Source organism: Ranitomeya variabilis, chromosome 1, assembly GCF_051348905.1.
Source record: "Ranitomeya variabilis isolate aRanVar5 chromosome 1, aRanVar5.hap1, whole genome shotgun sequence".
Taxonomy (NCBI): Eukaryota; Metazoa; Chordata; class Amphibia; order Anura; family Dendrobatidae; genus Ranitomeya; species Ranitomeya variabilis.
In genome coordinates, this window is record NC_135232.1 from 761,903,416 (window position 1) to 761,927,065 (window position 23,650).

Consider the following 23,650-nt stretch of genomic DNA (forward strand, 5'->3'; position numbering starts at 1 on the left):
TCACGTGACAGGTCACCGATGGGCGGAATTTCCTGCATGTTACTGGTAAACGCGAGTTAAATGCCGCTGTCAAAGGTTGAGTCTTTCGAGACTTTGTTCAGAAGAACAGTGTACTTTGATTAAAAAGTTGATTTGAGAGGGTAAAACTTATAAAGAAGTGCAGACAATGATAGGTTGTTCAGTTAAAATGATCTCCAATGCTTTAAAATGGAAAGCCAAACCAGAGAGATGTGGAAGAAAATGGGAGACTACCACTCGAATGGATGGAAGAATAGCCAAAATGGCAACAGCTCGGCCAATGATCAGCACCAGGATGATCAAAGACAGTCTCAAGTTACCTGTGAGTATTGTGACAGTGAAGACGCCTGTGTGAAGCTAATCTCTTAGCACGAAGTCCTCGCAAAGTCTCAGTGTTAAAAAACAAAAACAAAAAAAAACGTGTGCTGAAGTGGATATAATTTGTCAACGAACATATCAACTGGCCTAAAGAGAATATGGAGAAACATTTTGTGAACTGATGAAAGTAAAATTGTTCTTTTTGGGTCCAAGGGCTGCAGACAGTTTGTCAGACGTCCCCCAAACTCTGCATTCAAGCGACAGTACACTCTGAAGACAGTGAAGCATGGTATCATGATATGGGCCTGTTTCTCCTACTATGGTGCCGGACCTATTTACAGCATACCAGGGATCATGGACCAGTTTGCATATATTAAAATACATGAAGAGGTCATATTGCCTTACACTGAAGAGGATATGCCCTTGAAATGGGTGTTTCAACAAGACAACGACCCTAGACACACCAGTAAGTGAGAAAAATCTCGGTTCTAGTCCAACAAAATCAAGGTTATAGAGTGGCCAGCCCAGTCCCCGGACCTTAATCCGATAGAACACTTGTGGAGTGACATTAAAAATGCAGTTTCTGAGGCAAAGCCAACAAATGCCAAAAAATTATGAGATGTAGTCCAAGCATCCTGGGCTGGAATAACAGTTAACAGCCAGAAGTTGGTGGACTCTATGCAACATAGATGTGAAGCAGGTCTAAAAATCTGTGGGTATACAACTAAATATTAGGTTAGTGAATCACAGGGATTCTAAATCCACACAAAAACGTACATATTGTGAGTTTGTAAAGACAAATGCAGACACTGCTATATTTTAGAACAGCCCAATGTTCATTTTGTTATTTTCTGTAAAGTAGTTAAAAATTATATACATTTTTCTTCATGTTTTGAATTAGAAAACAGTGTGCAATGTTCCCAATGCTGGAAATAAAAACTAGTATATAGATTTTGTGATTAACTCATGTTTTGAACACACTGCTATTATTTTGAACACCACAGCATGCCCATGTAGCTACCTTACATTTCACTACATCTTCGCTGGGTGGGCAGAATGGTTTTGTTGGACAGAGGCTAAGCCATCTGTATATTTTCAAGCAGAAACCATTTTTAATTACTTCCAATATTAGATTCAAATGTTGCTTTTATTGGTGGTGGAACATGTAAACAAGCAGTGTCGTCCATTATTTGTCGGCTGGTTGGATCTCTGCAGCGCGGTCTTCCTCCTTACATCAGTCGTCTGTGCATATATAAAGAAAACACCTCACTCTCTTTGGATTAATGCCCAGATTGGAAGTCAGAAGGTTGGGATAAATAGAGCCTGCTTGGTATGGGAGGAGGTTGTAGAGGTTGTGTTCCACAGCCAGGATAACCCTTTTCTGCAAAAGGCACATTCAGAATAGTTTTCGTCACAGGATCAAGACATGCAGCATCGATGACAGTAATGATATTGGGCTACTTATTAAAAAAGGAAATACCTAGCTATTGAATACAGATTCTTTTTAATAATAAATTGAGTTACAAGATGCTATGTACAGATACAATTACAGTATTGTTCAAACCTTTGTTATAGAGCACCTGCTGGCTACACACAGATCTTCCAACCACCTTAAGGATGGACCCGTAATTAAATAATATAGCCTATTGGTCAGGAACTAATGAAATTACTCAGTCCTTCATCATCACACCTGGAATTAACACTGCTTTCTAATGGATCCAAATTAATTCTAATTGTGGGTAACAAAGTTTATGGATTTGCCAGAGACGTAACAGAGACGCGCTTGATCACATTTTTGACATGGAATTGTACAAATCCTTTTCTCTCTAAGTTTTCCTATGCTGTTGGATCGTATGTACCCTATAGCTACTGGAGCTGTGATTATCATTGTACTGACCCATAAGCCATCTTCCTGTATGACCATGAGCACACAAAGTCTCCTTATCATGACTACGGAGATTTGGACAGTATTACACTGTAAGGGTATGTGCACACGTTCAGGATTTCTTGCAGAAATTTCCTGAAGAAAACCGGAAATTTTCTGCAAGAAATCCGCATTTTTTTTTTTGCGTTTTTTTTCCGTTTTTTTCGCGTTTTTTTAGCATTCTGCAAGCGTAATTAGCTTGCAGAATGCTAAAGTTTTCCAAGCGATCTGTAGCATCGCTTGGAAAACTGACTGACAGGTTGGTCACACTTGTCAAACATAGCGTTTGACAAGTGTGACCAACTTTTTACTATAGATGCAGCTTATGCAGCATCTATAGTAAAAGATAGAATGTTAAAAATAATAAAAAAAATAAAAAAATGCTTATACTCACCCAGACATCTCATCAGCGGCGTCCGTTCCTCTTTCTCTAGCTGGCGTGTGCGCACAGGACCTTCCGTGACGTCACGGTCCGGTCACGTGAGCGGTCACATGACCGCTCACGACCAATCACAGGACAGTGACGTCATTCGGCGAGGTCCTTCAGCGCACACCAGCTACAGGAACCAGCCAGCGTGCAGCACAGAGGCGGGAACACAGCGCCGGACATCGAGGGTGAGTATAGGACTGTTTTTTATTTTATTTCTTATTTTTTTACCAATTATATGGTGCCCAGTGCGTGGAGGAGAGTTTCCTCTCCTCCACCCTGGGTACCAACCGCACATAATCTGCTTACTTCCCGCATGGTGTGCACAGCCCCGTGCGGGAAGTAAGCAGATCAATGGACCCCTAGGTGTGCGGAATCCCCGCAATTCCGCATTTTTAATGAACATGTTGCTTTTTTTTCCGCTATGCGATTTTTTCGCGGAAAAAATCGCAACATTTGCACAAAAAATGCGGAATACCTTGTAAATAATAGGAGGCTTATGTAAGCGTTTTTTTCGCGTTTTTATCACGTTTTTATAGCGAAAAAAACGCGAAAAAAACGCTAACAATCCTGAACGTGTGCACATGGCCTAAAACTATTTACCATTTATGTTGCCTGTTTCACTGTATCTCTCCCTTTTGATATGTGTCCCCCGTGTGGTCTACGGGGAGTGGGGGGAGGGTGTGTGGCTATCAGGTTTGACTTCCTCTCACAAAACCCAGGTCTTCTCCAGAGCGAGAGTCTATTTAATCCAAGCTCTAGTTCCACTAGGATGGCAGGGCATTACCAGCTCTTCCTAGTATTTGGCATCAGGGACAAATGATATCTGACACATACTGTGGCCTTCTAGTTTAGAAGGACAGGGAAAGGTTTGTTGGGTATCCTTTTCCTTTTGGAGTGGGCTGCAATGGAGTCACGGGTTTACTGCAACAGAGAGGAGCCAGAAGACCGCAGCATCTGATTTTTTCCTAGTCCTGCACTGGTTAAAAGTACTTCACCTTCATATTAAATGGTGTAAATTTCTTGGAGCAGTGCAGGGGCTAATCTGCTCTGTTAAGAGCTCCTGGAGCATTTAGGCTCTCAGCTGTTCACTTTTAGCCACTCCAATCTCCTATATAAATTGGGTCCTGTCTAGAACTCATTGTCAGAGCCAGCTTTTGCTTCATGGCTCGAGGTTGTTGGCGGTTATTATTGGAGAGGCGGTTGGTAGATTTATCTGTGACTGTTGCTAAGTTTTGAGTGTGTGATGATTCCTTTTTTTTCCCTCCTAATTTGGTTTAACCCCATCCTCCACTCCTCAGTGCATCTATCTCTATTGTTTGGGTGTGTATATTTGTATGATTTGTGTTTTTTTTTCTACCCCTGTTTGTATTACCTTGTTAGTCTGGTTGGTGTATTACGGTACACAACTACTCCCTTCTTCCCTGGGTGGGGGAAGGGTACAAACTGAGGGCGGATTCAGCTGCTAAGGCAAGGTATGTGGCCCTGACGTCTTCAAAATCAGAAGTAATTCGGGGAACAGTTCGAGCTAGGACACCCGTAGCGTTAGGGACAGGGAAGGAGCCCCTGGTCCCGGGACAGCAGACAACAGAGTCGTGACAAATAGACCTCACACTTGTAAAAAAAATTTGCAGCACTGTTCACTCTTTTAGCGCACTCAGTTGGAGAGTGCCATCTCAAACTTTTGGTAATAATAAAAAAAATTCTTATCATGCAAGGTGCACTGTTGCAACTAAGCTATCAACATGCGGAGATAAGAGTATGTGGTCAAAGAACTGAAAAAATATTTAGTGAAGAGAACCCAAGGAATGGGCCTATATTATTGGATGGCAATGCATTTTACATTTTTATGCACATTTTTCAGGGGGGCAGATTCTGAGCTGGAAAGTTCATGTTCCTCTAATACAAATATAGCTGTCACCATTGCACTTTCATTAATAATCATTTCAAATAATCACTAATAATCCTAATTATTGTAGTACTGAACATTGCCCTCACACATAGATAAGGACTTCCTTTCAATTATCTATTTTGCTTTTTTGTCACATTCTAAACAACCAGAAATGATCAGTTTCACCGACTCGGACAAACTAGTATTTCGTTATTTCTGAATCCTGGCAGAAATCTAATATACAACCTGACAGAACCTTCTGTTAGTGACCGATCATGTACACACCGATAACCTGTACCACTAATACCTATACTTACATCTACCCACATGTTACAATATGACTTGTCTGGACGTGTTCAATAAGTGTTATTACACAATTGTCATTGAAATATACAATAAAGATCCTGATAAAAATGCTTAAAATACCGAACTGCTATACAGTGGACAGGATAAAGTGATCACAGATGTTGTAGCATCATGAGAGCATATTCCAAGCGCTGGATTATAAATGGAGGACAACTGTTCTGCAGCACCGAGAGAGGCAAGGTACGGCTCTGTCTGTCTTGGTCAATGTAGCTCAGGAGATAACCCTGCAGTCCTTTGCTTAGAATTATCTTGGTACGATCATGATAAAAATTCACCTGTGAAAGTAAGTAAGGTAGAGAATTACATTACTATTTTATTATGGAGAAAATCAAAATAGACTTTTCTTTAAAGGTATTAAGTTATATACAGAATTACCTGTAAAGTTCCATTACTGAACTTCATAAGCAGAGCCTGGTCTGTCTTTACAAAGTGCAGCAGGCACAAGGTCCTGACAGAGCGGCTGCGTGCTGCTCGGAGATCTCCACCCTGTAAATGGCAGCAAAGTTTCTATGTCAGTGACTAATAAGTGCGACATATGTAGCCACCGACTAGCCATAATGATTACGGTAATTGGGTTTTCCGATATCAGCAAAGTGGATTTCAAATGCTTGCAAGCATGTAAAATAACAAAGACCGTATTCACTTTTTCACTACTTTGGTTACTCCGATCTCCATGTTTTCACTGCTACAATGATGTCACATAGTTAGCACGCTTCACCGCTGCAGCCAATCACTAAGCTTAGTGGCTCTGTCGATGCAGTCAGCACAAGCTGCTGAGCTCAGTGTTTGGCTGCAGTGGTGATGTGCGCTGTTGACTTGACGACACTGCAGCAGCCAAAGCACAGAGCAGGAGATATTTACCATCTGGCTTTGTTATTTTACAGACCTGGGAGCATTTTTTGGTCCAATTTGCTTAAAGAGGACCTGTTACCACCATATCAAAGCGAACAGTTTTTGCTCTGATCTCATTGTAGCTTTTCTTCTGAGCATTCCATTTTTATGTTTTTAATTTTAAATCCGCCATACAGTTCCAGAGATATAGGCTTTTTTATTTAGTGTTATATGTATGGCCTTTACCAAGGCCATACACTGAATTCTTTGGGTGCTTGTCTTTAGTGTGTTTTGCTTTATTACCCTGTGAGCAATTCCCCCTTCATGAAGACTGATCATAAAAATTAGCCTTAAATATAAAGGTCCACATCTATGGAAACATATGACTGATTTGAAAAAAATAATAACAGATTACTCAGGGGAGCAGCCCAGAATAAAAACAAAAACTGGTCACTTGAGGGCAGAGGAAAGTACTGCAGTGCGCAGGCGAAAGGGACCCGGACCACGACGCCCATCGAACCCAGACCGCCCCCCCCTGGTGAGTATAATCTAACTTGTTTTTCTTACCTTTCAGGTTACATCTGGGGCTTATCTACAGCATTACAGAAGGCTGTAGATAAGCCCGATGGCGGTGGCCGAAGCTTATGTACGAAGAATGAGGTGACAGATTCCTTTTAATGTTGAAGACTTTTAATATTTGCTTTCCAGCATTACCGTTAGCAGAAAAACTTGGTGGCAGGAGCTTCATGGATTTCTATGGCAGAGAAGCTGCATGCAATCCTTACATCACCAAGCGTTGGATGTAATGGGGTGAAGAACACCACCAGTGGATTCTGGAGCAGTGGAAACCTGTTTCTTGTTTCTGGCATAGAGAATCACATTTCTCTATGCCAGAAGAATGTTTCTTGTCTGACTGCATTGTGACATTGTAGACAATTTGTTGTCTTCAAACTACATGAGAACAGTTTCGGGAAGGTCCTTGTTTGTTCCAGTATAACTCTACTCCAGTGCAAGGTGTCTTAGAAGCAGTCTAGCTTCTGTGCAAGAAATTAGAATTCCATTATCTTCCCCCTGATCCTAATATTTCTTGGTGCATGGAGCAGAAATAGAATATCTGCTTAGTAAGAACATGTTTTTGTGACTTCTTCATGAACAACATCAGCTAAAGAATATCCACACTCAGCGGGGCCAAGTTGAAGTATTATAATGGACTTCATCTGGTCACTTCACGAACATTCTTGAAGTTTGTTCCTCAGGAGGGGTCCAGTTGGTTATTTAGTTGTGCTTAACTACAGGTGCTTCTCACAAAATTAGAATATCATCAAAAAGTTAATTTATTTTAGTTCTTCAATACAATCAGTGAAACTCCTATATTATATAGTCATTACAAACAGTGATCTATTTCAAGTGTTTATTTATGTTAATGTTGATGATTATGTCTTACAGCCAACGAAAACCCAAAAGTCATTCTCTCAGTAAATTAGAATACTTTATAACACCAGCTTGAAAAATTATTTTAAAATCCAAAATGTTGGCCTACTGAAATGAATGTTCAGTAAAAGCACTCCGTACTTGGTCGGGGCTCCTTTTGCATTATTAGTGCATCAATGTGGCTTGGCATGGAGATGATCAGCCTGTGGCACTACTGAGGTGTTATGGAAGCCCAGGTTACTTTGCTAGCAGCCTTCAGCTCTTCTGCATTGTTGGGTCTGGTGTCTTTCATCTGTCCTCCTCCTGGACGTGGCCTCTGCCTTCGATACAGTGGACCATTCACCCTTACTACAGATTCTCTCTTCTCTTGGCATCACAGACCTGGCCCTATCTTGGATCTTTTCTTACTTAACAGACCGAACATTCTGAGTTTCCCATTAACACACCAGCTCCTCATGTCGCCCCCTGTCGGTGTCCCCCATGTTTCAGTTCTAGGACCCCTGCTCTTCTCCATTTACACCTTCAACCTGGAACAGCTCATAGAGTTCCATAGCTTTCAGCATCATCTCTATGCTGATGACGCACAGATCTGCCTCGCTGGACCCAATATCACCTCCTTACTAACCAGAATTCCACAATGTGAACCTATGTTGCCCCAATTTTCTGTATTTGTATCAATAAAATTAATTAATTTAAACTTTATTAATTGTTAGAGAACCTTTTCTTGTAGGTTACCAGAATCCCACAATGTTTGTCTGCTGTTTCATCCTTCTCTGATAGATTTCTAAAACTTAACATGGATAAAACAGAACTAATCAACTCTCCCCCATCTCACTCAACCCCCCCAATAGACCTGCCAATCAAAGTCAATGGCTGCTCATTCTCCCCAATCCCCACCACATATCCAAGGCCTTTCCATGCCCTGCCGACTCCAACTCAAAAAAATGTTCTGTATCCACACATTTCTTAACCAAGAATCTGCAAAAACACTAGTGCATGCCCTCATCTTCTTCCGCCTTGACTACTGCAACCTCCTGCTTTGTAACCGCGCCTCTAACACTCGCACACCTCCAATCTAACCTAAACTCTGCTGCCCAACTAATACACCTGTACCCCCGCTATTCCCTGGCCTTTCCTCTCTGTCAATCCCTTCACTGGCTGCCCATTGTCCAGAGACTCCAGTTCAAAACCCTAACCACAACCTGTCTCCTCCATACATCTATGACCTAGTCTCCTGGTACTTACCTGTACGCAACCTCCGATCCTCACAAGATCTCCTTCTCTTTTCCGCTCTTATCTCCTCTTCCCAGAATCGCATACAAATTTTTCTCGCGCATCCTCACAACTCTGGAACTCTCTACCCCAACATATCAAACTCTCGCCTACCGTGGAAACCTTCAAAAGGAACCTGAAGACCTACCTCTTCCAACAAGCCTACAACTTGCAGTAACCCTCATTCCACCATACCACTGCATGACCAGCTCTCCCCTTATCTGCTGTATCCTCACCCATCCCTTGTAGACTGTGAGCCCTCTCGGGCAGGGTCCTCTCTCCTCCTGTAACAACCGGTGTCTAGTTTTGTTCATGATTATTGCACTTGTTTTTTTTATTATGTATACCCCTTTTCACATCAAAGCACCATGGAATAAATGGCACTAAAATAATAAATTATAACCAATGTACCACTTGAGTACTGAGGGATGTAAAGTATTCCCTAACCCTTGTATTTCACAAGGGGATAGTCGGATATTTTAGACATAGGATACCAAATATGTTGCAACTTGCTGCTCCTTTATATTCTCTGACCACTCGGACCACATAGAGTTATCTGAAGAGAAACAGGCTGTCAACTGTCTTAAATCTGCAACACTCAGTGCCCCTTCACTGGTACTTTATGCTAAGCAATCCTCCCTGTTCTGCCATGAACAGAAGAGACAGGTTCAGGAGTTCGTACCTAGAAGTGTGGGGAAAGCAGAAGCTAGTAAGGCACATCAGTACCAAACTGGATTCTGTTATCTCAGCAGGTGCTGCATGTATTGCATCAATAGCATGAGCAGTTATCTGATATTATTCTTGACAATTATTTCTTTCTTATGGTTCCACATGCCATACAAGCAGTAGTCCACAGACAGGCCACAAGATATCTCTGTCACCATACTAAACAAATACAAGATCTCTCTCCTGGTACTAATATAACCATTTTCAGATGCAGTGTACTGAACCCCGCTACACTGTTGCCACTCCAAACTATTAAGAACCAGAGCAGATATGTGAGCAGAAGGTGGATATTTTGTACAGCCTTCCCAATCCTGTGCTTGATAATCCCATTCCAGATACTGAAATAACCCTCTATGTAAATGGATCCAGACAACAAAAACCAGGAGGAGGATTTGCTGCAGTAGACGATACTTCTGTTTTGCATATGGAAACCCTGGATTTGGGTATGCATTCTCCCAAAGTGCAGAGCTGCTTGCCTCGATCAAGGTATGTGAATTGGCAAATATGTGTGTTTGGCGTCAGGATTCTCCCACTGCACAGGATAGATCCCAAGCCTTATCTGCCTCTGCGGTCTCCCATTCAGCTACGGCCATTGCGGGTGCTGCTGAGCATAGACATCAATCTCAGCGTCTTGCTCAGGCACTTGGTGTATGCTTGGTTGCTGCTGGCTTTCCAGCCAAGCCCTTATTAACCAGTAATACCCAGGTGCAGTCCAGCACTCTGGAGTCTTTAAAATATTTTACTAAAGGCCCTGTGTGCGTGCACTCTGTCGCTTGCACACACTGACAAGGGCTGCGGCAGCACTTGGCAGTACGTGCTCGCCGAGGTGGTCCTTGTCAATGCGTGCATGCTTGCGGTTGTGGCCCTTATCAGCGCCTGTGCGCGGCCCTTGTCAGTGTGCGCAAGCATAAGAGTGCGCGCACACAGGGCCTTTAGTCACAAGCTTGAATGGGCCGCCACGGCGCACGCAAGGCTCTTCTGTCTGACGCTGGCCAATACCAGCATCAGAGCATCTTTTTTTGTTTTATGCTGTAATCACCAGTCCCAGCCAGGGATCCGCTCCTTTGCATGCCCGACGATGGACCTACCTCAGTTCTTCATCCTCCACCCATCTGAGGAATCTGGGTGAGTCACCGCGAATTACTGAAGCTGAGCTCGCAGCATCTCATTCACCAGTGGTTTTCAGCTGGGACGGTCGCATCTTGGCACCATCCAGGTTGAAAACTGTATATCCCCCAGATATGGTTTACTGTGTGGGACACAACAGTAGACAGGTATGGTATATTGTTGGTTTGTTATTTTAATTTTATTACAGGAGATCGAGGGCTTCGCACAAATTAGGTGAGGTTGTAAGTATGGTTTAATTAAGAATAACAGAGTCTGTGTGTTTCTTTCAAATAAAGCATTTTTTTCTGGGTGTCTGTGTTTTCTTATAATGCGACTATGGGGTTAGTAATAGGGGCGTCTTATTGACATCAACCCCCCAACTATTACTCCATTTGCCACCGCTACAGGGCAAGTGGGAAGAGCGAGGCTAAGTGCCAGAATTGGCGCATCTTAGAGATGCGCCTTTTCTGGGGTGGCTGAGAGCTGATGTTTTTAGCTGGGGGGGCAGTATCCATGGCCCCTTCCTAGGCTATTAATATCAACCTGCAGCTGTCTGCATAGCCTTTGCTGGTTATTAATTATGGGAGAACCCCACGTAATTTTTTTTTGGGGTCCCCCATTTTAATAGCCAGTAAAGGCTAAGTATACAGTTGTGAGCTGATATTAATAGCCTGGGAAGCTCCATGGGTATTACCCCCTTCCCAGCCTATGAACATCTGTCCCCAGGCATCGGCTTTCCCTCTGCTGGTTACAAAAATTGCGTGAGAGCCCATGCCATTTTTTCCAAAAAATAATCTTTTATTAATTAAATACATGTCCTATAATTTGTACACACTGTACTAATTGTATTTGTCACTGACATCTATATATCTACCTATTCTATAAGCTAAATAAATATGCCTGTATAATGGACAGAACAATTAATGAAACAATAAGTTCTATTCATGCTCTTAATGAGAAGATTGCTCTTGGCAACCTGTTAGCAATTGAGGGTGGAACTTGTGCTGTTATAATTGAGGAATGCTGCTCCTGGTTTGCTGATGCATATGATTCAATTGAGGAAACCATAGATAAGGTCTTGTCTGATTTGGCAAGATTTATTTTGCAAATTATGGTGAAAAAATAAGTATTTGGTCATTAACAAAAGTTCATCTCAATATTTTGTTATATATCCTTTGTTGACAATGACAGTGATTAAACATTTTCTGTAAGTCTTCACAAGATTGACACACACTGTTTGTGGTATGTTGGCCCATTTCTCCATGCAGATCTCCTCTAGAGCAGTGATGTTTTGGGCTTGTCGCTGGGCAACACAGACTTTCAACTCCCTCCAAAAGGTTTTCTATGGGGTTGAGATCTGGAGACTGGCTAGGCCACTCCAGGACTTTCATATGCTTCTTACGAAGCCACTCCTTCGTTGCCCTGGCAGTGTGCTTGGGATCATTATGATGCTGAAAGACCCATCCATGTTTCATCTTCAATGCCCTTGCTGATGGAAGGAGGTTTGCACTCAAAATCTCGCAATACATTTATTCTTTCATATACACGGATCAGCCCTGGTCCTTTTGCAGATAAACAGCCCGAAAGCATGATGTTGCCACCCCCATACTTCACAGTAGGTATGGTGTTCATTGGATGTAACTCAGCATTCTGTCTCCTCCAAACACGACAAATTTTGTTTCTACTCAATTTACCACCTGAATTTATTAGTCACTACATGGATACAATTCACACCTCCACCAGATGGACTCCAGATAGCTAAGAACATCATTCCCACTGTCTCTCCATTCGTAAGAAAATGCCTAATTTGATTTCCTTGGCTTATCTTTAGGAGGCATCACACCTCCCACCCCCTGAACAAATGTGTTTCTATAGTATTCCTTAAATTTTGTGCATGTTTCTTATTAATCTATTTGTAATTTTGCCTGAAGAAGGAGCCACTGTGCTTTGAAAGCTTGCAAACATATTATTTTTGGGTTAGCCAATAAAGGTATCACTCCTAGAATACTTTTGTCATCATTGGGCAGAAAAGTATTCAAATTGATTTTTCTGGCTAACACGGTACCACAATACAATTTTTTATTGTACTTCAGGATTAAATATATAAAATTTAATAGCTTTGTTCCTCTTTCTTTATAAACCACATCTCTGAAGCCATATACTACCTGTATCGGGTGAACAATCGGCCTGTATAAACGATTGGTGGTGAGACATCTGGTATTCTTGGGTTATTGCGAAGCTTGGCAGTGACCAAACCGGATATATATTCCATGAGGTGGAATCAGATGTGCACATACTCTATGTTTACTGTGAGTTCCCCAATAACTGGCTGAGTAGTGAAAGCAGCCGTGGCGTCGTCCATCACTCAGTGAAATGCATAATTGTCCTGATGATTGGAGGCAGCGGAGTGTTGTTTGTGACTACAGTGAGGGGATATCTCAGAAAAACTATTTTTTTTTTAATATACAGTATTTGTACTTTATATCTGTGTTTTCTAGTCCCTGCTAAAGAGCACACATTACATGGATTTCTACATATAGTTCTTATCTCAGGGTGGAGATTGTATAATTGTTGTGCTGTGAATGCCCTAGTAGCTCAGTGACTTTGTGATTGGTACAATTTTGTCCATTGCACACAAGCATGGCTTAGCAAAGGGCAAAAAAAATACAAATTATTTTAGTATTTAACTTAAAGAGAACCTGTCATCAGGTGCAAAATCTAAAACAGTAAAATATACAGACACCAGAGGCAGCGGAGGGGCCATGGCAAAGTTGAAGACCCTACGCACAGTCCCACCCCCATCCACAAAGTACTTATTGCACCCAAATATCTATTAATAATTAACAACAACTAGGCTACAAAATTCTACACCGAAGGTATATATTAAATCAGTATAACCACTCCTTCATACGCATACCTTTAGTTTAAGGGTACATTCCTATGGTTAGTAAATGCTGTGGGTTGGACGCTGCATACATCTGCACCGTCCAACCTGCAGCATCCAGATATTACAGCATAGTGGGTGGGATTTCAAGAAATCCCATGTCCACTATGCATGCACAGACGCCTGTGGATCACCTGCGGAGATGAACATGCGGCTCATCTTTCCAGACCGCAGTATGTCTATTAATCTTGTGGAGATGCGAGTCTCCGCAAGATAAATATCACTCATACAATGTATTGGGCGCAGTGATTCCGCACGGTTCAATGAACACATGTGGAATCACCTGCAATCAATAGCCAGCAGCGCTTTGGACGCATCGGACATGTGCTGTGTCCAAAGTGCTGCCAATTACTGACGATGTGCACCCGGCCTTACATGTATGATTCAGATGACCGGTTCTCTTTAACTATTTCCTTACCTCTAGAATGTTTTCTTTCATGTAGTGAGAAAAGAACTTTAGTATTCTCATTTTTAAATCAAGCTTGCATGGTGGGCTCCATTCTGGAAATATAATGTGCTCTTGTGAGCTTGTTGAATAACATACTTTTCTGAAACACAAAGATGAATAGAAGGTGAAGCGCTAACATTATTCTTATGCTAAAATTGTTATGCCATTTTATTGCCTTTACTTATCAAGATAATGGAGGAAAAAACTTAAGTGGACCTATGTAGGCTTGCACAAGATCGATCTTCCTATCATTCAATCATCATGCCACCTTGGCTCGCGATCAAGCCGAAGGCCATTAAAAAATAAATAGTCTTGCCTTTACTTACTGCAAATGTGGGGAGAGAATTGTGTGAGTTCCATCACTCAGCAAGACTCCTGTACAACTGTCTGATAGCTGGTAACCAAAGCCATACTTATTAGAATAATCCACCCACTTAGTCACCCACAGGATGGGACAAGTGATCTGAACCTTGGAATCCAATTCACCTGATGGATGGAAAAGATGAATTAAAGATGAGTATGTAGATATCACACAAACCAACGCAGTGTAGCAGAAACCTTTATCTGCTTAGCTATGGTGTGCAGTAACTGGAATCCAAACAACTTTGCAATGTTTTAGAATGAATATTAATATTTAATCTAGTACTTCCTGCTACATTCCACTTCTAAAGTCAATATTAATGAAGTCCTTGTTCTTCACCTGGCACAATGTTGTGAAGACAATCCTCTAAGACAGACGCGAGATCCTCCACCACTCGCTCCCCTGAAACCTCTCTTCGTTCTGCAAGATAATCGGAGAACAGAAAAAAATGGCCTGAGTTCTGTTGTAGGAGATCACAGCTAACTCGCTCTAATGTGTAGATCCTTGTAGAATAGGTGATCCCTTCTACCTGCAGGAAACTGGAATGACTTTGACCAGAGTTGTCTATGCTATTTAGTTCATTACACTTAAGGTGTCACGGGGTTACCACAACAGAGAGGAGCCAGAAGACCGCAGCATCTGTTTGCATCTGCGCCAAAAAGAAACACTTCTCCATCATTTTAAACAGTATTAATTTATTTTGGCGGTACAGGTGTTAATCGGCCATTTTGGGAGCAATGTGAGTATGAGCTCTCAGCTGAGCTCGGTTAGCCACTCCTATCCCCTATATAATCTGGGTCCTGACTAAAACACATTGTCAGAGCTAGCTTATGCTGCATGGCTTGGAGGAGAGTTGTTTGGCGGTTATATGAGAAAGAGTTTCGTGGATTTATCGGCGACTGTTGCTTGGGTTTGTAAGTGTGATAATTCCCTTTCCTCCCATAACTTTGATTTTTCCCAATCCTCCACTCTCCGATGCATTCCTCTGTTATATGTGAGTGAATATTTGTATACCTGGTATTTTCAGTTGCTTTTATTCATGTTGCCTTGTTCGTCTGGTAAGTGTACTGCGGTGCACGGCAGCTCCCCTCTTCCCTGGGTAGGGGAAGGGAACAGACGGAAGGCAGATTCAGGAGATAAGGCAAGGTTGGTGGCCCTGGCATCTTCACCTTCAGAAGTATCCATGGGAATGGGTCTTGCTAGGGCGCCCCAAAGTGTTAGGCACAGATAAAGAGCCCCTGGTCCTGGGTCACCTGACAGCTGAGTCGTGACACGAGGTGCATTTGCTCAGGTCTATGACAGGACATTTACATCTGAGAGGGCACTACTATGCCGATCACGCCATACAGTGTGGGGACAACTAGAAGTATGTTGTATCATTCATGTATACAGGAAACATCTAAAAAAGATATTTTTTAACACATTTATCTGTTACAGTACTGGCCCATGTATTAACATTTGTTTGCAGAAAACTATTATGAAAAAAAACAATGTTCACTTTAAAGAGTATTTTCTCTTTAGAAATTGATAGCATATAGCTAGATTATACCATTACTTTATGATCAAGGGTTATCCATATGTAACACTGAATCTCTAGACTGATATTGCTGCTAGTATTAGGCCAGAGCTGCATTTCCCTGCACAGCCAGATAGCCAGAATCAATGTGCAGGAGAGAAACATAAAAGATGCACCACAACACCAGCCACTGCATACACTTCATTCTAAGGGTATGTGTCCACGTGCAGGAAACGCTGCGTGTTTGACGCTGTGCAGAGCTGCAGCGTCAAACACGCAGCTTCCAGATGTTACAGCATAGTGGAGGGGATTTTATAAAATCCCATCTCCACTATGCGTTGTAACACGCACCCGGCGGCCCTGCGATTCCAGACGTGTTGCGCGTCTTTTAAGATCGCAGTATGTCCGTTAACCTTGCGGCGATGCTGCGCCACCGCAAGGTATATCACAGGGCCCTATGTGTGGGGTGCGATGATGCCGGATGTGTGCAATGAACACATCCGGCATCATCGCGTCACAGAAGGGGGCGGGGCTTAGGGCGGAGCGGGTTTGCCGCTCCGTCCAAACCGCCGGCCATACTGAAAGTGGACACATACCCTTAGAATAGATGAGTGTCCCAAAGATCAGATAGCACAAAATCATAAAAAATGTGCATATTCTAGACATTAAATCATGAATTCCCTTTAATGGCCCTGTATTTAGAGTTTCTGCTGCCCTAGGTACTTTTAGTGCTGCCTCCCCCTTTGGAGAGTATGACACTATCGGCAGTGACTTTGTCAAAAATCGCTGATGTGAAAGTAGCCTTCTGCAGCAGATCCGGCAGTTTTTCCGCATCTGCCGTGTAACGGATCACTTACGGCAACACTGCGTTCGGCCTCATTCATTCCCTATGGGAGTTGCGGACATTCGCGGCACTTGCCACAGCAAATTTTAGGCCATGCCTCTGACCATACCCATTTCACAACTAGTCACACCCATATCCACGCCCCAACCACACCCATTTAGTACTGCTGATCACACTGTTTCATAAACAATAATTATTAAAAAAAATATGGCCACACAGTGCTCCATACTGTATAACGACCCCACATGATGCTCAATACTGTATAATGGCCACACATGATGCTCCATACTGTATAATGGCCACACAGTGCACCATACTGTATAATGACCACACAGTGCTCCATACTGTATAATGACCACACAGTGCTCTATACTGTATAATGGCCAAAGATGATGGTCCATACTGTATAATGGCCACACAGTGCTCCATACTGTATAATGGCCCCACATGATGCTCAATACTGTATAATGGCCACACAGTGCTCTATACTGTATAATGGCCACATATGATGCTCCATACTGTATAATGGCCACACAGTACTCTATACTGTATAATGGCCACATATGATGCTCCATACTTTATAATGGCCACACAGTGCACCATACTGTATAATGACAACACAGTGCTCCATACTGTATAATGGCCCCACATGATGCTCAATACTGTATAATGGCCACACAGTGCTCTATGCTGTATCATGGCCACATATGATGCCCCATACTGTATAATGGCCACACAGTGCTCAATACTGTATAATGGCCACACATGATGCTCCATACTTTATAATGACCACACAGTGCACCATACTGTATAATAACAACACAGTGCTCCATACTGTATAATGACCACACAGTGCTCTATACTGTATTATGGCCACACATGATGCTCCATACTGTATAATGGCCACACAGTGCTCCATACTGTATAATGGCCCCACATGATGCTCAATACTGTATAATGGCCACACAGTGCTCCATACTGTATAACGACCCCACATGAACTCAATACTGTATAATGGCCACACATGATGCTCCATACTGTATAATGGCCACACAGTGCTCCATACTGTATAATGGCCCCACATGATGCTCAATACTTTATAATGGCCACACAATGCTCTATACTGTATAATGGCCACACATGATGCTCAATACTGTATAATGGCCACACATGATGCTCCATACTGTATGATGACCCCGCATGATGCTCAGTACTGTATAATGACCCCACATGATGCTCCATACTGTATAATGGCCACACATGATGCTCCATACTGTACAATGCCCCCCTCTCATCTTGTATGAATGGCTCATCTCCCCCCTCCCATCCTGTATGCATGGCTCATCTCCCCCCTCCCATCCTGTATGCATGGCTCATCCCCCCTCCCATCCTGTATGCATGGCTCATCTCCTCCCCTCCCATCCTGTGTGCATGGCTCATCTCACACCCCCTCCCATCCTGTGTGCATGGCTCATCTCACCCCCCTCCCATCCTGTATGCATGGCTCATCTCACCCCCCTCCTCCCATCCTGTATGCATGGCTCATCTCACCCCCCCTCCCATCCCGTATGTATGGCTCATCTCACCCCCCTCCTCTTATCCTGTATGCATGGCTCATCTCACCCCCCATCCTGTATGCATGGCTCATCTCCCCCCTCCTCCCATCCCGCATGCATGGCTCATCTCACCCCCCCCCCGCCCATCCTGTATGTATGGCTCATCTCACCCCCCCTCCTCCCATCCCATACGCATGGCTCATCTCACCCTCCCCATCCTATGTGCATGGCTCATCTCACCCCCCTCCTCCCATCCCGTATGCATGGCTCATCTCACCCCCCCTCCTCACATCCTGTATGCATGGCTCATCTCCCCCCCTATCCTGTATGCATGGCTCATCTCCCCTCCCCTCCCGAATGTATGCCTCGGCTCCCCGCTCCCATCTTGCATGGCTCGGCTCCCCGTCCTCCTTCATCCTCCCCCCGTCCTCCCTGGATGTCATACTCACCTTTCCCACACCGCGCCGAACATCCCTCCATCTCTGTCCCAGCGCAGCACCTTCTTCCTGTGTGAGCGGTCACGTGGTGCCGCTCATCTCCCCACTCCCATCCTGTATGCATGGCTCATCCCCCCTCCCATCCTGTATGCATGGCTCATCTCCCTCCTCCCATCCTGTGTGCATGGCTCATCTCACACCCCCTCCCATCCTGTGTGCATGGCTCATCTCACCCCCCTCCCATCCTGTATGCATGGCTCATCTCACCCCCCCGCTCCCATCCTGTATGCATGGCTCATCTCACCCCCTTATCCCGTATGCATGGCTCATCTCACCCCCCCTCCTCTTATCCTGTATGCATGGCTCATCTCACCCCCCATCCTGTATGTATGGCTCATCTCCCCCTCACATCTTGTATGCATGGCTCATCCTGTTGTGATTCGGTTCGTGGGCTCCCCCGGTGGTCTCTTGTGGTACTGGTGTCCTGCAAGCTTTGCCTTCTCAGTTCACCTGTTCCTATCAGGATGTGGGAGTATTCTATTTAACCTTGCTCCTCAGTCATTCTAATGCTGGCCATCAATGTATCCAGAGTGTTTCTGTTGCATGTTCCTGCTCCCAGTTTTCTGCTCAGCTAAGTTGGACACTTTAGTCCTTAAGTCTATTTTTGTATGTTTTGTCCAGTTTGCACTTATGTGAATCTCTGCAGCTGGAAGCTCTTGTTGGGCTGAAATTACCACTCCAGTGGCATGAGTTGTCACATGAGTTAAGGTAATTTCAGGATGGTGTTTTGAAGGGTTTTGCAGCTGACCGCGAATTCCTCTGTTGTATCTTTCTGCTATTTAGTTAGCGGGCCTCTCTGTGCTAAATCTGCTTTCATACTACGTGTGTCTTTTCATCTGCTCTCACCGTTATTATATGTGGGGGGCTGCTATCTCCTGTGGGGACATTCTCTGGAGGCAAGCCAGGACTGTGTTTTCTTCTACCAGGGGTAGTTAGTTCTCCGGCTGGCGCGCGGCATCTAGAGACAACGCAGGAATGCCCCCTGGCTACTTCTAGTGTGGTGTGTAGGTTTAGCATCGCGGTCAGCTCTAGTTTCCATCACCCGAGAGCTTGTCCGTTTATTCTATGCTTCTGATGTTTCCTTGCCATTGGAAACCATAACAGTATGGCCAGCCCAAATGTTTAATCTATAGGCTGAAGCAGGAGAGAAAAGGAACTGTGTGAAACCTTTTTTTTTTTTTTTTTTTTTTTTTTTCCTTCCTCTGAAGTTGCACTCCAGCTCTAATTGCAGTCTCCTGTTTTCCTCTCCTCTTAACCCCTGAATGGCTCAGACTTTATCTGTTGAAATATGGATCCCCAGAGTCTGGCTACCAATTTGAATAATCTTGCCTCTAAAGTTCAGAATATACAAGATTTTTTGTTACATGCTCCTCGGTCTGAACCTAAAATTCCTATACCGGAGTTTTTTTCTGGAGATCGATCTTGTTTTCTAAATTTTAAATACAATTGTAAATTGTTTCTTTCGCTGAGATCTCATTCTGCTGGAGATCCTGCCCAGCAAGTAAAAATTGTTATTTCTTTACTGCGGGGTGACCCCCAAAATTGGGCATTTTCATTGGCACCAGGGGATCCTGCGTTGCTCAATGTGGATGCGTTTTTTCTGGCTTTGGGGTTGCTTTATGAGGAACCAAATTTGGAGATTCAGGCTGAGAAAGCCCTAATAGCCCTCTCTCAGGGGTAAGATGAAGCCGAAATATATTGCCAAAAATTTCGAAAATGGTCTGTGCTTACTCAGTGGAATGAGTGCGCTCTGGCGGCAATTTTCAGAGAAGGTCTCTCTGATGCTGTAAAAGACGTCATGGTGGGGTTTCCTGCGCCTACTGGTCTGAATGAGTCCATGACAATGGCAATTCAGATTGATCGGCGTTTGCGGGAACGCAAACCTGTGCACCAGTTGGCGGTGTCTTCTGAAGAGGCACCACAGAGTATGCAATGTGATAGCTTTCTGTCCAGAAGCGAACGACAGATTTATAGGCGCAAAAATCATTTGTGCTTCTATTGTGGAAATTCTACTCATGTTATATCAGCATGCTCTAAACGAACAAAGAAAGTTGATAAATCCTCTGCTATTGGCACTTTGCAGTCCAAGTTTATTTTGTCTGTATCTCTAATTTGTTCGTTATCTTCTATTGTTGCGGATGCGTATGTGGATTCTGGCGCCGCTTTGAGTCTTATGGATTGGTCCTTTGCCAGGTGCTGTGGGTTTGATCTAGAGCCTCTGGAAGTTCCTATACCTTTAAAGGGTATTGATTCTACACCATTGGCTAGTAATAAACCACAATACTGGACACAAGTGACTATGCGTATGACTCCAGACCATCAAGAGGTGATTCGCTTCCTTGTACTGTATAATCTACATGATGTGTTGGTGCTGGGATTGCCATGGTTGCAAACTCATAACCCAGTCCTTGACTGGAAAACAATGTCTGTACTAAGCTGGGGATGTCAGGGAAATCATGGGGACACATCTTTGGTCTCCATTGCTTCATCTATTCCCTCTGAAATTCCTGAGTTTTTGTCTGATTATCGTGAGGTTTTTGAGGAATCTACTCTTAATTCTCTTCCTCCTCACAGAGATTGCGATTGCGCCATAGATTTGATCCCTGGCAGTAAATTTCCTAAGGGTCGTCTATTCAATCTGTCTGTACCTGAACATGCTGCCATGCGAGAGTATATTAGGGAGTCCTTGGAAAAGGGACATATTCGTCCTTCTTCGTCTCCTCTTGGAGCGGGGTTCTTTTTCGTAGCTAAAAGCGATGGTTCTTTGAGACCTTGTATTGATTATAGACTCTTGAATAAGATCACAGTCAAGTATCAGTATCCCTTGCCATTGCTGACAGATTTATTTGCTCGCATTGAGGGGGCGAAGTGGTTCTCTAAGATTGATCTTCGCGGTGCGTATAATTTGGTGCGAATTAAGCAGGGGGATGAGTGGAAAACCGCATTTAATACGCCCGAGGGCCATTTTGAGTATTTGGTGATGCCTTTTGGTCTGTCAAATGCCCCTTCGGTCTTTCAGTCTTTTATGCACAATATTTTCCGTGAATATCTGGATAAATTTATGATTGTGTATTTGGACGATATCTTGATTTTTTCGGATGACTGGGAATCTCATGTTCAACAAGTTAGGAGGGTTTTTCAGGTTTTGCGGACCAATTCTCTGTTTGTTAAAGGTTCAAAGTGTGTTTTTGGGGTTCAGAAGATTTCTTTTTTGGGGTACATTTTTTCCCCCTCTTCTATTGAGATGGATCCTGTGAAGGTTCGGGCTATTTGTGACTGGACGCAACCGACTTCTCTTAAGGGCCTTCAGAAATTTTTGGGCTTTGCTAACTTTTATCGTCGATTCATAACTGGTTTTTCTAGCGTTGTCAGGCCTTTGACTGATTTGACTAAAAAGGGTGCTAATGTTGCAGATTGGTCTCCTGCTGCTGTGGAGGCCTTTCGGGAGCTTAAGCGCCGTTTTTCTTCTGCTCCGGTGTTGTGCCAGCCTGATGTTTCTCTTCCTTTTCAGGTGGAAGTTGATGCTTCCGAGATCGGAGCGGGGGCGGTTTTGTCGCAGAAAAGTTCAGATTGTTCAGTGATGAGACCTTGTGCGTTCTTTTCTCGAAAGTTTTCGCCCGCCGAGCGAAATTATGACGTCGGTAATCGGGAGCTTTTGGCGATGAAGTGGGCATTCGAGGAGTGGCGTCATTGGCTTGAGGGTGCTAAACATCAGGTGGTGGTCTTGACTGATCACAAAAATTTGATTTATCTTGAGTCGGCCAGACGTCTGAATCCTAGACAGGCGCGCTGGTCGTTGTTTTTCTCCCGGTTTAATTTTGTGGTTTCGTATCTGCCAGGTACTAAGAATGTGAAGGCGGATGCCCTTTCTAGGAGTTTTGAACCTGATTCCCCTGGGGATTCTAAACCTACGGGTATACTTAAGGATGGGGTGATATTGTCTGCTGTCTTCCCAGACCTGCGACGTGCTTTACAAGAGTTTCAGGCGGATCGGCCTGATCGTTGTCCGCCTGGTAGATTGTTTGTGCCGGATGAGTGGACCAATAGAGTCATCTCGGAGGTTCATTCTTCTGTGTTGGCAGGTCATCCGGGAATTTTTGGTACCAGAGATTTGGTGGCTAGGTCCTTCTGGTGGCCTTCCCTGTCTCGGGACGTGCGTACTTTTGTGCAGTCTTGCGATGTTTGTGCTCGGGCCAAGCCTTGTTGTTCTCGGGCTAGTGGGTTGTTGTTGCCCTTGCCTGTTCCTAAGAGGCCTTGGACACACATCTCTATGGATTTTATTTCTGATCTCCCTGTTTCTCAGAAGATGTCCGTCATTTGGGTGGTGTGTGACCGCTTTTCTAAGATGGTTCATTTGGTGCCCTTGCCCAAGCTGCCTTCCTCATCTGAGTTGGTGCCCCTGTTTTTTCAGAATGTGGTTCGGCTGCATGGTATTCTGGAGAATATCGTTTCCGACAGGGGATCCCAGTTTGTGTCCAGATTTTGGCGGGCGTTTTGTGCCAGGATGGGCATTGATTTGTCTTTTTCGTCTGCATTTCATCCTCAGACAAATGGCCAGACGGAACGTACTAATCAGACCTTGGAGACTTATTTGAGGTGTTTCGTGTCTGCTGATCAGGATGACTGGGTCTCCTTTTTGCCGTTGGCTGAGTTTGCCCTTAATAATCGGGCCAGTTCTGCCACTTTGGTCTCCCCTTTCTTCTGCAATTCAGGGTTCCATCCTCGTTTTTCATCTGGTCAGGTGGAGTCTTCGGATTGTCCTGGAGTGGATACCATGGTGGATAGGTTGCATCGTATTTGGGGGCAGGTGGTGGACAATTTGGAGTTGTCCCAGGAGAAGACTCAACGTTTTGCTAATCGCCATCGTCGTGTTGGTCCTCGTCTTCGTGTTGGGGACTTGGTGTGGTTGTCCTCCCGTTTTGTCCCTATGAGGGTCTCTTCTCCTAAGTTTAAGCCTCGGTTCATCGGTCCTTATAAGATTTTGGAAATTCTTAACCCTGTGTCTTTTCGTTTGGACCTCCCAGCATCCTTTGCTATCCATAATGTCTTCCATCGGTCATTATTGCGGAGGTATGAGGTACCACTTGTGCCTTCTGTTGAGCCTCCTGCTCCTGTGCTGGTTGAGGGTGAATTGGAGTACGTGGTGGAGAAAATCTTGGACTCCCGTGTTTCC

At 43.9% G+C, this 23,650-nt stretch overlaps 1 protein-coding gene across 1 annotated transcript in view; it reads right to left on the reverse strand.

Moving 5' to 3' along the window:
* Positions 1–3,271: 3,271 nt before the first annotated feature.
* The window catches only part of LOC143783201 (serine/threonine-protein kinase PLK2-like), a 114,086-nt gene continuing 93,707 nt past the window's right edge, over positions 3,272–23,650 (reverse strand). The window contains exons 11-15 of the mRNA XM_077271624.1: positions 14,404–14,484; positions 14,030–14,189; positions 13,674–13,803; positions 5,320–5,430; positions 3,272–5,219 (exon numbers count right to left, since the gene is read on the reverse strand). Coding sequence (XP_077127739.1) covers positions 5,037–5,219; positions 5,320–5,430; positions 13,674–13,803; positions 14,030–14,189; positions 14,404–14,484 — 665 coding nt within the window. The 3' untranslated portion in view covers positions 3,272–5,036. The remainder of the gene's footprint in view (positions 5,220–5,319; positions 5,431–13,673; positions 13,804–14,029; positions 14,190–14,403; positions 14,485–23,650) is intronic.